Source organism: Mirounga leonina, unplaced genomic scaffold (genome assembly GCF_011800145.1).
Source record: "Mirounga leonina isolate KUSES-001 unplaced genomic scaffold, KU_Mleo_1.0 Mir_168, whole genome shotgun sequence".
NCBI classification, from domain to species: domain Eukaryota; kingdom Metazoa; phylum Chordata; class Mammalia; order Carnivora; family Phocidae; genus Mirounga; species Mirounga leonina.
This window is the reverse complement of record NW_023270426.1, coordinates 1469896-1486303: the sequence shown is the minus strand read 5'-3', so window position 1 is coordinate 1486303 and position 16408 is coordinate 1469896. Positions and strand designations below refer to the sequence as shown.

At 39.0% G+C, this 16408-nt stretch overlaps 1 protein-coding gene across 1 annotated transcript in view; it reads right to left on the bottom strand.

The window, feature by feature from the left end:
• KCNN2 (potassium calcium-activated channel subfamily N member 2) overlaps positions 1-16408 on the bottom strand; it is a 154347-nt gene that overhangs the window by 13574 nt on the left and 124365 nt on the right. Inside the window, exon 6 of the mRNA XM_035013933.1 lies at positions 11815-11925. Coding sequence (XP_034869824.1) covers positions 11815-11925 — 111 coding nt within the window. The remainder of the gene's footprint in view (positions 1-11814; positions 11926-16408) is intronic.

Below are 16408 nucleotides of genomic sequence, written 5' to 3'. Positions count from 1 at the left end.
AGATCATTGGGGTGGGTTGACACCCCCAAGGTCTTTGTGGCAGGATTTGTATGCACAAAACGCTCACTGTAGTTGACAGGCTAAAAATGAAAATGATTCCTCATCTGAAAATGAAATCCCTACAGCTGCTTTGAAAAACTATGAGATAGATGCATTTATGTTGAAACGTCCCCCTTTCTAACTCCGTAATAGGTTTTGAAACACAAGAATAAAACTCTGAAGTCATCCCATTTAACTGGTACTTTTCAAGATGGCAGCCACAAGACAAACATCCAAGAGTAGAAACATGCACCCTCTGCCTAGTGATCACATGTGCCTGGGATAAGTAGGTTTTTCCAGCCTCTCTTAGGGCTGAAAGGGACAGGGGACAGTGAGAAGACAGGGTACAAAGTACCTCAGTGTTCCACAGGTTTGAACAATGGGGGATTGTTACAGGGCAGTGATAGCCAATTGGAGAAGGGAAGTAGGTCTATGCATTAGTGATCACTTAGATGAAAGGGAAGTTGACTTAGAGGGCAAGTTTCTTTTGTTAACGAAGTTAAGAACCCTGCCATACAGTTATCTCGCAATGTAACCCTGGAGCTCCCTCCTGCCCTTCAGGGGCATTTACAGACTCTCAGAGGGCATGGGTGTTGACACTAATCTTTATGTCCCCTAGCGCAGTGCTTTGGGCATAGGTGGTACTAAATATTTGATACCATAGTATATACTTTGCATCATAAAAACTTCTAATCATGAACCACAGATACATACTTATCAACCAAAGGACCCTTTGGATAAGAAGGGTATACAGGTTACAGAAGAGACCTATGATCTCACCAGGTCTTCCCTAATTTCCAGTTACTAATTCAACACATTTATTAAGTGTCTATCACATGTTAGATACTATGATAGTTGCTAGGGGGAGATCATAGATCTGACCCCCCAAAATCGTAGCTGTAATAATTCTAGTGTCAATTAATGGGCCAAAGCCCCTGTGAAATAGAACTTCTTTCCTGTACATCAAAAAATGAGAGAAAAAAAGGAAAACGTGAACATTTGCTCTGCCTGACTCATGCTCAACTCCAATTAAAATCTTTTATCAGAAGCATTTTGACAGGCATATTAATAATCAGGTATTTTGAGAACACAAAGGCCCTAAAAGCAATAATACTATTGAAGGTAATAGTACTTACCCAGATGCCTTAAAAGCATCTTCACAGGTAGAAAGGATATGAAATGTTCTATTGCCGACTTACAGGTAATGATTAAAAAATAAATAAATAAATAAAGCCACAGGTAGCAAGGTAAACAATATTTTTAAGTGTAACAATATTTGATAAACCACAAAAGCCCTTAAAGCGGATGGACTTTTAACTGAAACTTTGCTTTGCTCAAACCTAGATAGAGACAGGTTATTAAAGCACTGTCTTAAAGGGTACTTTGTTTATACTGTTCCTTTGCTTTTGACTACTGTGATTCTTAAAGAAGAAACCTCCATTTCTTTGTCCTTTTTTCCTCTTGCCTCTCCCTTCAGAGACTTATTTTGGGGCAATGCTTCCCACTCTTTCTGAATTTAAGAGGAAGGCACATAGCCTCTGCCTGAAGAAGCGAGAGAGTTCCCTGCCTCTCGTTCTCCCCACGACAGTAAAATGGGTAAAATGTTGCTTCGTATGCTGTGGGTGATGTCTCCGGGATGGCCGGGACAACACAGACAAGGCTTATAAGCCGGAACACCAACACCACGTGCCGCCCAGTTCACCTCGGCAGCAGGTAGGTGGGGCTGAGTGAACTCTGGAGCTTTGAAACAGAGGGAAGGCCCAGTGATCCATTCATTCCGTGTTTTCACCCACTGGGGCTTATGTCACCAAGCACAATGTAAAAGCTCCATAGACGAAATCCTCCAGAATTTCTGTTCACTTGCTAAGAGGCACGTAGGAAACAAAATTATATAACTGCATAATGGTGTTCTTATTATGGATCTTATTGAGAATTCTTAACAGGATTGGAAACACCCACAGTGGACATTAATATGTATAATTATCTTTTGTGGTACATCTAGCTACTTTAAAAATTAGGTCTGGGCTCCCAGAATTGCTTGTTTTCAAGTTTCCTTCTAAAATGGAAGTATGCAGAGGGACAAACTCCAGGATTTCTTCTTGGCTCAGACATGGATGAAGAGCAATAATATTTCCAAAAGATAGAGCATGGTAAACACGCTGCCTCTGTCAGGTGATAAACTGCAATCTACGAAATAGCTAGTCCTATCTTCCTAAGACCCATGACAAGTTACTGCTATTATGCTTTCATTTTGAAATCATTAGATTATTCTGGGTCCATGTACCTCCTTGGCCATTTTTGAATTGTAGAGTGGCATATAAACTTTTGGAATTACATGGAACAATCTCCCCTAATATATACTGTGCAATGAATAGTGTGTTCTACTTTCAAACATAGTATTTTACGTGGCTAAGGTTGTCAAACAGAGAAACGATTTCTATATGAAATTGTTCCTCTGGAAACTTGGGCACGGTGAATAATTTTTCATGGAAATTGTTCAATGCAGTTAAGAGACACAATGGGAGGCTTGGAAAGTCACATTTCTTACTGGAAGAAATAATCAATTGTTTAACATTCATACTGCTGCTTCTTTACAAGCCTATTCAGATTTCAGAATGTCTATAATCATTACCCCTGCTGACCATCAGAAAAAAAAAGATTTCTTCTGTGCAGTGTTTCAAGGGATAGTTGCAGTTTTCTCTAGCCATAAATAGCACCCTTGAACTTGTATCTTGAACCTTCCTCTTGGTAACTCTGTATGGCTTTTAGGTCCTTGTTTACTCTTGGTTATATCCCAGAAATCAGTCCTGATCGTTCAGATTTTTGAACTCTTTTTAAATTGTAGTTGACATACAATGGTCCATTAGTTGGGGTGTGGACAACATGGTGACTTAACAATTATCTGTGTGCTCAGCATCACTACACTTACAATCTGCATGTCACCGTGCAAAGTTGTCACAAGAATACGGACTATATTCCCAATGTTGTACTTGACTTACTCACTTTATAACTGGAAGTTTGTACATCTTAATCCCCTTCAACTATCTTGCCCATCCCCAAACCCCACTCTCCTCTGGCAACTATGGTTGGTTCTGGGTATTTAAAAGCCTGTTTGTTTTTTTTTCTTTTGTTTTTTAAATTTTATTTTAAATCCAGTATAGTTAACATACAGTGTTTTATTAGTTTCAGGTGTACAATACAGTGATTCAACAATTCTATACATTACTCAGTGCTCATCACAATAAATGTATTCTTAATCCCCTTCATCTATGTCACCAATTCCCCACCACCACCTCCCCTCTGGTAACCATCACTTTGTTCTCTATAGTTATGGGTCTGTTTCTTGGTTTGTCTCTTTTTTTTCCCTTTGTTCATTTGTTTCTTAAATTGCACATGAGTGAAAAGCATATGGTATTTGTCTTTCTCTGACTTATTTTGCTTAGCATTATACTCTCTAGCTCCATCCATGTTGTTGGAAATGACAAGATTTCATATATATTCCATATATATTAAAATATATAAAAATGTATTTAAAAATATATATCACATATTCTTTTTCTTTTTAATTTTATTATATTAATCACCATACATTACATCATTAGTTTTTTTTTTCATTTTTTATTAAGATTTTTATTTATTTATTTATTATTTATTTTTATTCTTATGTTAATCCCCATACATTACATCATTAGTTCTAGATGAAGTGTTCCATGATTCATTGTTTGCGTGTAAAGCCTGGTTTGTTTTGTTTTGTTTTTTTTTTGGTCTGTGTTTCTTTTTAACTTTGTTTATTAATTTGTTTCTTAACTTCCACCTACGAATGAAATCATATGGTACCTTGTGTTTATCTGACTTATTTCACTTGCTCCATCCATGTTGTCATAAACTGCAACATTCCATCCTTTTTTATAGCTGAGTAATATTCCATTGTGTATCTATGTATCACATCTGCATCTATTCATCTGATTGAAACTTACATTGCTTCCATATCTTAGCTATTTTAAATAATGCAATAAATATAGGGGTACATATATCTTTTCTAATTAGTGTTTTCATTTTCAATACCCAGATATGAAAGGGCTTGATTGTACAGTATTTCTAGTTTTAATTTTTTTTAAGGCACCCCTATGTCATTTTCCATAGTGGCTGTACCAATTTGCATTCCCACCAACAGTCCATGAGGGCTCCCTTATTTCTACATTTTCATCAACACTTGTTACATCTTGTCCTTTTGATACTAACCATTTTGATTTGAATTTTCCCGATGCTGAGTGATGCTGAGCATCTTTTCATGTGCCTGTTGGCCATTGGTGTGTCTTCTTTGGAAAATTTCTGTTCAGGCCCTCTAACCATTTTTTAATTGGATTATTTGGGGTTCTTTTGGTATTGCATTATATTAGTTCTTATATATTTTTAATATTAACCCCTTATTGGTATATCACTTGCAAATATATTCTGCCCTTCAGTAAGAGATTGCCTTTTTATTTTGTTGGTGGATGATCCTTTTAATGTATTGTTGAATGTGGTTTACTCATATTTTGCTGAGGATTTTTATATCTATGTTCATCAGGAATATTGGTCTGTAGTTTTCTATTTTTTGTAGTGTCTTTCTTTTTGGTTTTGGAATCAAGGTAATGCTGACTTCTAGAATGAATCTGGGAGCATTTCTTCCTCTTCTTTTTGGAATAGTATGAGAAGGGTAAGTGTTAACTCTTTTAATGTTTGGTAGAATTCACCTGTGAAGCCATTTGGGTTTGGACATTTACTGGGAGTTTATTATTATTATGGGTTCAGTTTTATTACTAGTAATTGATGTGTTCAGGTTTCTACTTTCTGATTCAGTCTTGGAAGATCGTATGTTTCTAGGAATTTATCCATTTCTTCTAGGTTGTCCAATTTGTTGGTGTATACTTTTTTGTAGCAGTCTCTCATAATCCTTTGTATTTTTGTCATGTCAGTTGTTACTTCTCTTTCATTTCTGATTTTATATATTTGTGTCCTTGCTCTTTTTTTGCTTGAGGAGTCTGGTTAAGGGTTTATCAATTTTCTTTACCTTTTCAATAAACCAGCTCTTAGTGTCATTGATCCTTTCCATTGTTGTTTAGTCTCTATTGATTTTGGCTCTGATTTTTAGTATGTCTTTCCCTCTACTAACCTTGGGCATTATTTGTTCTTTTTCCTAGTTTCTTTAAGTGTAAGGTTAGATTATTTGTGATTTTTCTTGTTTCTTGAGGTAGGCCTGTATTGCCATAAATTTCCCTCTAAGAACTGCTTTCGCTACATCTCAAAGATTTTGGACTATTGTGTTTTCATTTTCGTTTGTCTATATGTATTTTTTTTTTTAATTTCCTCTTCAATTTCTTCATAGACCCACTGGCTATTTGGTAGCATGTTGTATAGCCTCCATGTATTTTTTCCAGTAATTTTCTTGTAATTGTTTTCTAGTTTCAGAGCATTGTGGTTGGAAAAGATGCTTGATAAGATTTCAGCCTTCTTAAACTTATTGATACTTGCTCTTTGGCCTAATATGTGATCTGTTCTGGAGAGTGTCCCAGGTGTACTTGAAAATCATGGGTATTCTGCTGTTTGGGGATAGAATGTTCTTTATATATCTGTTAGGTCCACCTGGTCTAATGTGTGTTCAAAGCCACGGTTTCCTGGTTGATTCTGTCTGGATAATCTATCCATTGATGTAAGTGGGGTGTTAAAGTCCCCTATTATTGTATTACTGTCAACTTCTCCCTTTATGTCTATTAATATTTGCTTATGTATTTAGGTGCTCACATATTGGGTATATAGATATTTATAATTATTATATCCTTTTGTTGGACTGTTCCTCTTAATCATTATGTAATTCCCTTCTTTGTCTTTTGGTTTAAAATCTATTTTGTGTGATGTAAGTATTGCTACCCTAGATTTTTTCCCTTTCCATTTGCATGGAATATCTTTTTCCATCCCTGCACTTTCAGTCTGTATGCGTCCCTATGTCTAAAGCGAGTCTCTTGTAAGCAACATGTAGATGGGTCCTGTTTTTCTATCCATTCAGTTACCCTGTGCCTTTTGATTGGATCATTTAGTCCACTTACATTTAAAGTAATTGTTGACAGGTATGTACTTATTCCCATTTTCTTTTCTGGTTGTTTTCATAGTTCTGTTTTTCTTTTCTTGCTCTCTTCTGGTTTGATAGTTTTGGGTAGCTTTATGTTAGGATTCTTTTTATTTTGTGTGTGCCTATTACGGGTTTTTGGCTTGTGGTTACAATGAGGTGCATATATAATATTCAATGTGTATAACAGTCTATTTTAAGTTGATGGTCACTTAAGTTCAAAGGCATTCTAAAAGCACTACTTTTCTAGGGGCACCTGGGTGGCTCAATCTGTTAAGCATCCGACTCTTGATTTTGGCTTAGATCATGATCTCAGGGTTGTGAGATGGAGCTCCACTTCAGGCTCTGTGCTGGGTGGGGAGCGTGCTTAAGATTCTCTTTCTCCCTCTCTCTTTCAAAAAAAAAATAAATAAAAGCACTACCTTTCTATTCTGCCACTCATGTTTTATATGTATATTTTACATCTTTTTATTTTGTGTATCCCTTTACTAATTTCTGTAGATGTAACTGATTTTACTGCTTCTGTCCTTGACCCTTCATACTAGCTTTATAAGTGATTGATCTACTACCTTTACTATATTTTTACCAGTGAAATTTTTTCCTTTCATAATTTTCTTCTGGTTAAGGCCTTTCTTTCCTACTTGAGGAAGTCCCATTAACATTTCTTATAAGGATGGTTTAGTGGTAATTAACTCCTTTATGTCTCTTTCAATTCTGAATGATAAGCTATCTGGGTAGAATATTGTTGGTATAGGTTTTTTCTCTTTCGGCAGTTTGAATATATCATGCCACTCCCTTCTTGCCTGTAAACTCTGCTAAAAACTCAGCTGATAGCTCTATGGGGTTTCCCTTGTACCTAACTAGTTGCTTTTTTCTTGCTACTTACTTAATTTTTTGAGAGAGCCAGCGTGAATGGGAGTGGGGGAGAGCAGAGGGAGAGAGAATCTTAAGGAGTCTCCACACTGAGCTTGGAGCCTGACATAGGGCTCGATCTCACAACCCTGAGATCATGACCTGAGCCGATATCAAGTGTTGGACACTTAACTGACTGAGCCACCCAGGTGCCCCTCTCTTGCTACTTTTAAGATTCTCTCTTTTGCCATTTTAATATGTGTCATGGTGTCAGCCTCTTTGGGTTCATCTTGTCTGGGTCTCTCTGTACTTCCCAGACCTGGATGTCTGTTTCTTTTCCCCAGGTCAGAGAAGTTTTCAGCTATTCTATCTTTGGTAAGTATTCTGCCCCTTTCTCTCTCTTGCTTCTGGGGCCCCTATAATGTGAGTTACCCTATCTTCCATCTGGTTCCTGCACCCTTTGCTCTACGGTTGATTCCCTCTAGTGTGTTTTTCTCTTGTTATTGTATTCTTCAGCTCTGATTGGTTCTTTATATTTTCCATCTCTGTTGAAGTTCTGAGTTCATCCCAAGTCTGGTGAGCGTCTTTAGGACAATTACTTTGAACTCTTTATCGGGTAGATTACTTATCTCCATTTTGTTTGTGCAGTTGTCTTTCTTAGGTTTTTGCCTTTTTCTTTCTTTTTGAACATATTCCTCTGTGTCCTCATTTTGTCTGATTCTCTTTGCTTATTACAATGTGTTAGGTAGATCAGCTCTGTCTCCTGGTCTTGTAAGTAAGTATTGGTCTTCTGTAGAAAGTGTCCTGTGGGGCCCAGTAGCACAGTCCATTCACCCTGGTCACCAGAACCAGGTACTCCAGAGGTGTCCCCTGTGGGCAGCATGTGCCCTCCTGTTGTGCCTGGGCTTTGACTATTCTAGGCCCACTGGTAGGTGGGGCTGATCCCCAACCCCCCCGGACAGTACTTGCTTCAGGGGGATGCTCAGTTGGATGACCAGTGCTAGCAAGGTAGATGGAGAGTACCATAATTGGTTCCTGCAAAGTGCAGCCAGGCTGAAGGAGGGCAAGAAAATGGTGTCCACCAGCACTCCCACTCTTGGAGTGGGAGTGAATTTGAATTCAGAAGTTATGGAGACTCATCTTTCTGGTGCAGGTCCCCAGTAATGTGAGATGCTCCTTAGGTAGGATCTCTGTGCCTGTAAGTCGCCATGCAGGGGATTGGGTTCTCAGCTGCATCTTTGCCCCTTCTCCATGTGGCTTTTTCTTTAACTGTAGAAGACCCCTTCTGCTAGTCTTCAGGTAATGTCCAGAGTCAGCTGCATTATCTGTAGTTGTAGCCCTGGTGTATCCAGAGGAAGAGGTGAGCTCAGATCTTCCAGTATTTTAGAATTTTTATTTAAAAAGGTAAAATTATAAATGGGCCCATTTAGAAATTCCATAAATAACCAAATGGAATCAAGTGCCAAGTAAATGATACTCCTTAAGTTGAAGAGGACTATAAAGGGCTATTATTTCCATATATTGTATTGACTATAATAATGAAATGGGTATCCTGAGAAATGTGTTTGATTCTAATGCCATTTTAACATTTGTACCTGTAAATTCAAGCTGTTGGCAAGCCTGCTGGAATGCCTTTCTTAGGCCTATGTTACTACAGCAAAGCAGCTAAGCTTTTAAGAAGTAGTAATGAGATAATAGAATTAAAGCATTGTGGAGAATGTGAATTTTGGAATTAGGATAGTACTTCTTACTGAAAAAACTCTCTATGAAAGAAACTCCCTATAGATAATGTTGCATTATGATGAGTCAAGCTAAAGTATACAAGAACTTAGAAAGGCTGTTAGATCCACAGTCCTCCAAAGAGGGTCCAGACTAGGCTTTGGGCGGACGGGGGAGGGCTCATGAGCAACAGAAGCAAGAACACAAGTGCATTTTTCTGCCAAGTAGAGAAAAAACAAAAACAAAAACAGATCTTTCATCTGATTTCCTGAAGGCACAGCAGTGTAAAAGCTTAAAATACCCTGAGTCCTGGGCTATGATATTTCAATTCTACATCCTCAGCAGTTAACACAGAACCCCAACTACAATAGGTACACTGGGTACTTTTGTTAAATACATGTTATACCCAGAAAGATTATAATAAATTGAGTAGACACAAAGAATATCTGCTATGAGGATTGTCCCAGTCTCCAAACCCCTGGGGAATAACACACGAAAGCAGCAGTTCTCACCATGGGCAATTTGGTCTGCTGAGGGGACATTTGGCAATGTCTAGAGGCATTTTTGGTTGTCACGAGTCTACCAAGGATGCTGCTAAACAGTCAACAATGCACAAGGACAGCTGCCGGACAGAGAACTATCCAGTCCCAAAGGTCAACAGTGCTGAAACTGAGTGACCCCAAGCTAAAATAATTAAATGATAAAACCAAGCTGGAATGTCTCCCAAATGATCCTGGGAGACCTGTACAAATATCCCAGATCTCTTCATCAAAGGTGTTCCACTATGGATTTTAACATCCGTCTATTCAGTAAGTAGGATATGGAATAGCAATAGCCCCAAGCCAATCTAAAGAAATTACATGTTTCCTTCTTCAGTTAAAATTAAGTACCTGCTTATGAAAGCCGGGGAACTCTGCCTCAACATGCTAACTTGGTTTCTCTTATTTGTGATCCTGTCACACCTTTTGTTCCTGTTGCTGAAAAGATTTACATGCAGGTGTATGGGCTATTATGGTGTTTTGAGGTAATTTTCTACCTCCGTGTGGCATTAAGTTAATTCTTGTGAAATTTATAATGTATAACCTTCACAATAAAATTATTTGGATTATACAAGGGACTCTGTGGAAGAGTTCTTTTGATACTGCCCAACTTTTGACTCTTAGATACGAACCATACAGTATGGAACTCATACAAACAAACCCACGATGAGATCCATAAAATATCTGCTCCGAGCTTGGAATGTATATGGACTAATAGTCTAAAAGGCATGTATTTCCGGGGCGCCTGGGTGGCTCAGATGGTTGGGCGTCTGCCTTCGGCTCAGGTCATGATCCCGGGGTCCTGGGATCGAGTCCCGCATCGGGCTCCCTGCTCCTTGGGAGCCTGCTTCTCCCTCTGCCTCTCTCTCTCTCATGAATAAACAAATAAAATCTTTAATAAAAAAAATAAAAGGCATGTATTTTCATTTCCTAGCATATTTTTGAAAGTGACAAGAATCCCACCCCTCCATTCAGCTCCGCACTCAGGCCTCTCCTTGCGCTTTTCTGTAACATTCATGAATGTTCATGAGTTTGGAGAGTGAGAGAAAACCAGAGGATAGAAGACAGCCTAAAGGGGCACACCCAGGCCACGAGGGTGATGTCTGCAATTGAGTGGCTCAGGTCATCAAGAATACATATGGACCTTCCAACTGCAATGAAGTCTCACAATAACATCTGATGGTAAGACTTAGAAATGAGCAAGGCGGGCGCCTGGGTGGCTCAGTTGGTTAAGCGACTGCCTTCGGCTCAGGTCATGATCCCAGAGTCCCGGGATCGAGTCCCACGTCAGGCTCCCTGCTCGGCGGGGGGTCTGCTTCTCCCTCTGACTCTCCTCCCTCTCATGCTCTCTGTCTCTCATTCTCTCTCTCACAAATAAATAAAATCTTAAAAAAAAAATTAAAAAAAAAAAGAAATGAGCAAGGCAATTGGAATCCATGTTTCCATTTTGTAAATACTACCCATATGCATAAATATGTGCATCAAAGTGACTGATCTATTAGGAAGTATTTACCTAATGACCTGAGATAACTTTTATTCATACAAACAAAATCTAAAATGAGTAAAAACACTGAAAATTGTAACTCTGCTTGAACTCTCCATGGATTCCTTTATGGCTTTATGGGTAAAATTGCCAAATGACAACGTGTTTTGTTGTTTTGATGACAGCCTGATTAGATTCTACTTTGGGTTATGCAGCAAGATGACACTGCTATAAAATAATAATTTTTAGTTTTATATCTGACCTTTTATTTTGGTTTCTCAAGTGACAATGCATAGAGGCTAAAAATTTAGTGGGAGTGGGATAACAATCTTTTCCCTCTTTGATATATAATGACTTTGAGCAAGTTACCGGACCTCTCTGTGTCTTGGCTTCCATATTTGTAAAATGGGCATATATACTACTAGCACTTCCCTCATAAAGTTGTCTGAGAATGAAATTAGTTTACATGCGTGACATTCTTGGAGCCAAGCTTCGCACAGAGTGAGTGCTCTGTAAACACTGTGATTACTGTTTTCTACTGTAGTTTCCCGTTGGGATGCTATCCCTTCATCTCTTGCACAGCCTTTAAATCACAGAAAAGGCATATCTATCTCTGCTCCTACCTTGGGGTCCTGAAAGCTACTGGCTGGTTCTTGCTGTCGTAGCAACCCCAGTGACTGGCTCAGAGAAGCTCAGTAGGACATTGTTGAATCACTTCCCCATAAAATTTCTAGATTACACTGACCGTGTGTTCCTTTCTATTCGATCAAATATTCGTCCCTTCTTGTATACTGCAAACGTAAATGTTGAGTGTGCCTATTTATTTGGACTGACGTGGTCTGTTCTCATCCTTGAGTAAATACCAAGGTTGTCCAATTATTTCCTGCCTGACCTAGAGTTAGAATGACTCTGTTCTCAACGTGTGGAAAAAAAAAAAAAAATGGAAGTGAGTCCAAGAAGGCTTTAACGTTAAAGCACATCATGTTAGCCTCAGAAGTCAAGACAGAAATCGTATTGCCCAACATGGAGAATCGCACGATAATGCTCCGTTTGAAGACACAAGGGTGATGACTCACTCTTTTGGTCAGCTGAGTATCCATCATGAAGTTGTGCACGTGTTTTTCTGCTTTGGTAAGTTCTAGCTTTCTTGCCACTACGGCGACCACCAGGGCTGTGCAACCAGCACCCTGAAAACCAGAAGAGAAGAGAACCCCAATGAGTCCTAACTTTTGGTCTCAGCCACATGCAAAAAAATGTTCACCAAGTACGTAAGTATCCGGGGATAAGAAACCATAGCATTCGGGGGCGCCTGGGTGGCTCAGTCGTTAAGCGTCTGCCTTCGGCTCAGGGCATGATCCCAGGGTCCTGGGATGGAGCCCCGCATCAGGCTCCCTGCTCCACGGGAAGCCTGCTTCTCCCTCTCCCACTCCCCCTGCTTGTGTTCCTGCTCTCGCTATCTCTCTCTCTGTCAAATAAATAAATTAAAAAAAAAAAAAAAAAAAAGAAACCATAGCATTCGGTGACTTCAACACATACTACCAAACACGCCTGGTCAACAAGTTCAAGCAGCAAGCCTGTAAGCGGGGATTTAAAAACTTAGTTCATGTATCATAAGTTCTAAAGCATGATATAAATGGTAAAGTAGCAACTTGTGGAAATTTGAGAGATTTCTTAAAAAACAAACAGAGCATATCAGTTATATAACTGAAAGCATAATAGGAACAAATAATAGCTGAGTAAGTTAGCATAAATGCATGGAGTAGAAATAACCATTATTCCATAAAAAATAACATTGCATAATCTTCTCTCAAGCTAAGACCAGAGGTCTTCAAGCCAATTGACTGTGACTTACCAGGAGTGGAAAGAGATGCATTATATCCACCTACACAAAACTTCAAGGTCATGGGAAGGTCTCAGTGATTTGAACCTGGACAACAGAGCTATCTAGTGTTGAAGGTTAGGGATAACTGTCCTATTCCAGGCATTTAACCAGTACTAAGAAAGGCGTGGGCTCCCTTTTTTCTGAAAAAAAAAAAAACCCAGCAGTGGTCTTTTTAAAATTATAGGCTGCTGTGCCAATCTCTTAGGAAGAGATGTCAGACACTGACGGTACCCCTGGGGATTAGAGTCCTTCTGCTCCATGATCCCATGCATGAGGTGTGGGGTCTTTTGGTTGTAAGGCCAGTGATTTCATACAGGGCCAGGAGGCAGGGCCGGGATACCTGCTGTTATTTTTTAGGCAAGGTCATGCTACTGCAGTTACCTCATGGATCTTGGGCACAGCCAACCTCCTGGGATCAAAGGGGGAAACTGAGGACCTACCAACAGGCCTGTGAAAGGGAAGTTAGGCCCTCTAGATGGAATCACACCCCTGAGAGGACCCCGCGGTAGAGCCGGCCAAACTGTCTCAGTAGACAGCGATGAAGACAGGAGGCAGGAGCCCACTGAAGAGGGGTGCCAACAGCACGACGTTACAATACTTGTGGATCTTTCAACAGCCTTGAATCTTTTTAAACTAGTTTTTAATAGGATCCCCTTTATGTTAGCCAAAATGGTAAGGTGCTCACTGGATAGCTATCCAAGAGAGTCTCAAAGTCCCAAGAGGTGACCTAGTTTTCCTCATTACAAGTAGGTCTGAAAATCACTAGTTAGAAAAGCAACTCTGCAACTTACGTACATGGTAATCTTCACCTTCAGTATCTAATATTGAGGAATGGGAATTACTCGGAGCATATCCATAATTTATTATGGCTGCATTAAAATTTTATTTCTATAATACTTAAAGGCAACATAATATTTAAATAAGCAAATCAGAAAATTATATACATAATTTGCTCCTAATTTTATCATTTAAAAAGAACCCACATTTGGGAACAAATTTAAGGAGGTGAAAGACCTGTACTCTGAAAACTGAAGAGGACACAAATCAATGGAAAGACAGAACATGCTCATGAATTGGATGAATTAAGATATCCATACTACTCAAAGCAAGCTACAGATTCAGTGCTCCCTATCAAAATTTCAATGGTATTTTTCATAGAACTAGAGCAAATGAGCCCCAAATTTATATATAACCACAAAAGACCCCCCCATTAGCCAAAGCAATCTTGAGAAAGAAGAACAAAGCTAGAGGTGTCATGCTCCCTGATCTCAAACCATACTACAAAGCTACAGTAATCAAAACAGCATGGTACTGGCACAAAAATAGACATATAGATCAATGGAACAGGATAGAGAGCCCAGAAATAAACCTTGCTTCTATGGCTGACTTACAACAAAGGTGACAAGAAAAAAAAATGGGGAAAAGATGGTCTTTTCGATAAATGATGTTGGAAGAACTGGACTGCCTTCTATACCATCCACAAAAATAAACTCAAAATGAATGAAAGACCTAAATGTGACACCTGAAACCATAAAACTCCCTCCCAGAAAAAAAAAAAACCAAAAAAAACACAGGCAGTAAACTCAGCACTGTGAGCAGCAAATTTTGGATCTGTTTACTCAGGCAAGGGCAACAAAAGCAGAAATAAATAATGGGACAACATCAAGCTAAAAATCTTTTGCACAGTGAAGGAAACCATCAACAAAGCAAAAAGCAACCTATTTACTGAATGAACAAGATATTTGCAAATAATAGATCCAATAAGAGGTTAATATCCAAAATATATAAAGAACTCCTACAACTCAACACCCAGAAAAACCAAATAACCCGACTAAAAATGGGCAGAGACATGAAAAGATGCTCAGCATCACTAGGCATCAGGGACGTGCAAAGCGAATCCAAAATGAGATATCACCTTATACCTGTCAGAAGGGCAAATACCAAAAAGACAAGAAATAACAAGTGTTGTCAAAGATGATGTAGAGGAAAAGGACCCCTCGTGCACTGTTGATGGGAATGTAAATTGGTACAGCCACTAAGGAAAACAGTATGGCAGTTCCTCAAAAAATTAAAAATAGAACTACCATACAATCCAGTAATTCCACTTCGGAGGATTTATCTGAATGGAATATTAGCTATAAAGAATGTGATCTTGCCATTGGAAACAACATGGATGGAACTAGAAGTTTCTATGCTAAGTGAAATCAGAGAAGGACAAATACTATATTTCACTTACTTATATGTAGAATTTAAAAAAAAAACAAATGAACAAAGGCAACAGAAACAGACGAATAAATACAGAGAACTTCCAACTATAAAATAAATAGATCATGGGGATATGGAATACATTCTAAGGGATATAGTAAATAATATTGTGATAGCTTTGTATGGTGACAGAGGGTAACTAGACTTCTGGTGATCATGTCATAATGTATAGAAATGTCAGTTCACTGCATTATACACTGAAACTTATATAGTATTGTGTATCAACTATACTTCAAATTTAAAAAAAAGAATAGCTTTTGAAAGCACATCTATTCTGTTCACTTTTCAACATTTGCCACAAAATCTAAATAGTTTTAGTGTACTGATAAGGGGCTAACCAAAAATCAGTGGATGGGATCAGTGGCCACTCAAGATGGCCATCCACACCTGCCCACTGTAGTTAGCATTTGCTCGAGAAATACGGGATCACCTGTTGCACACTGCTCCCAGGTGCTCCATCAGTCAGAGAGTTATGAGAGATTCAAGAGCAGCGATGGTTTCTGAATAAGCAGAGAACGTAAAAAATCTGAGGGGCTTCCACTGCTAGAGAGAGAGAAAGAGTGAGCTGTGAGCGGCAGTTGGCACTCGAAGTTGAATATTGTTCTGCCCTGGCAGGTGGCCACTGCTGAGATCCTTCTGGAAGGAAATCAACATCCTAACAGGAGTGGAAAATCACTGGTATCAAGAGCCTTTGAAAGTCGATTTTTATTTGTGTTTATTCTTGGGCTCTTGTTTTTTTTTTCCTGCTACTGGCCCATTCCTTGCTGAGCGTTCTCTAGGTCACCATAAGTCTTGTGCACTAAAATGAGCACCTCTGTGGCAAACTGCAAAAGCAGGGGAGTCTGGCAATTTAGGAATTATTCAAACTATTACCTGTACCTGTCGCTCCACCATCCTAACTGTACCCTTTAAATGGTACCTCAAGGGCCACTTAGAAAACTCCCTCTGTTCAAATACAGTCACTCCTTTAGTTTTATTTTAGTTAGGGAAACCATACATTTCTGTGTCTCTAGGTTCTTACTATTCATCAAAGGATTCCATGTGTTTCAAAAAAGTAACTTTAATAAAAAAAAAATTTAGAGGTATGCAAAATGAAGCTGGTTCACCTCTGAAAGCTTTCCAGGTCCCCAGGAAATCCCTGCCCACATGAATGGTTCTAATGATCTAAGTAACAGCATGACGTAATTGTCCATTCTGTTCCATAAAGTGAAGACAAATGAAAGTAAACATGCTTCTACAACATTTTCTCCAAAGCGTGTCGTCATCACGATGGATGTAGAAACAGTTGGGATGAACATATGTTACTCTCTGAAATGAAGATCCCTGTATGCCTTTCACAAGATGAGTCATCTTCCTTTCACCAAAGTCAGAAAAAGTATCCTGGTTCCTGGTCTCCCATTTCGTTTATGTTCCGATGGGAAAATGAAGCAAATCATTGGCCCATCCCTTCAGGATGCTCGGGCCCCTAGAGACTACATGAAGAAAGAAAACATGGTGTATTTGTGAAGCTGATAGATTCAAGG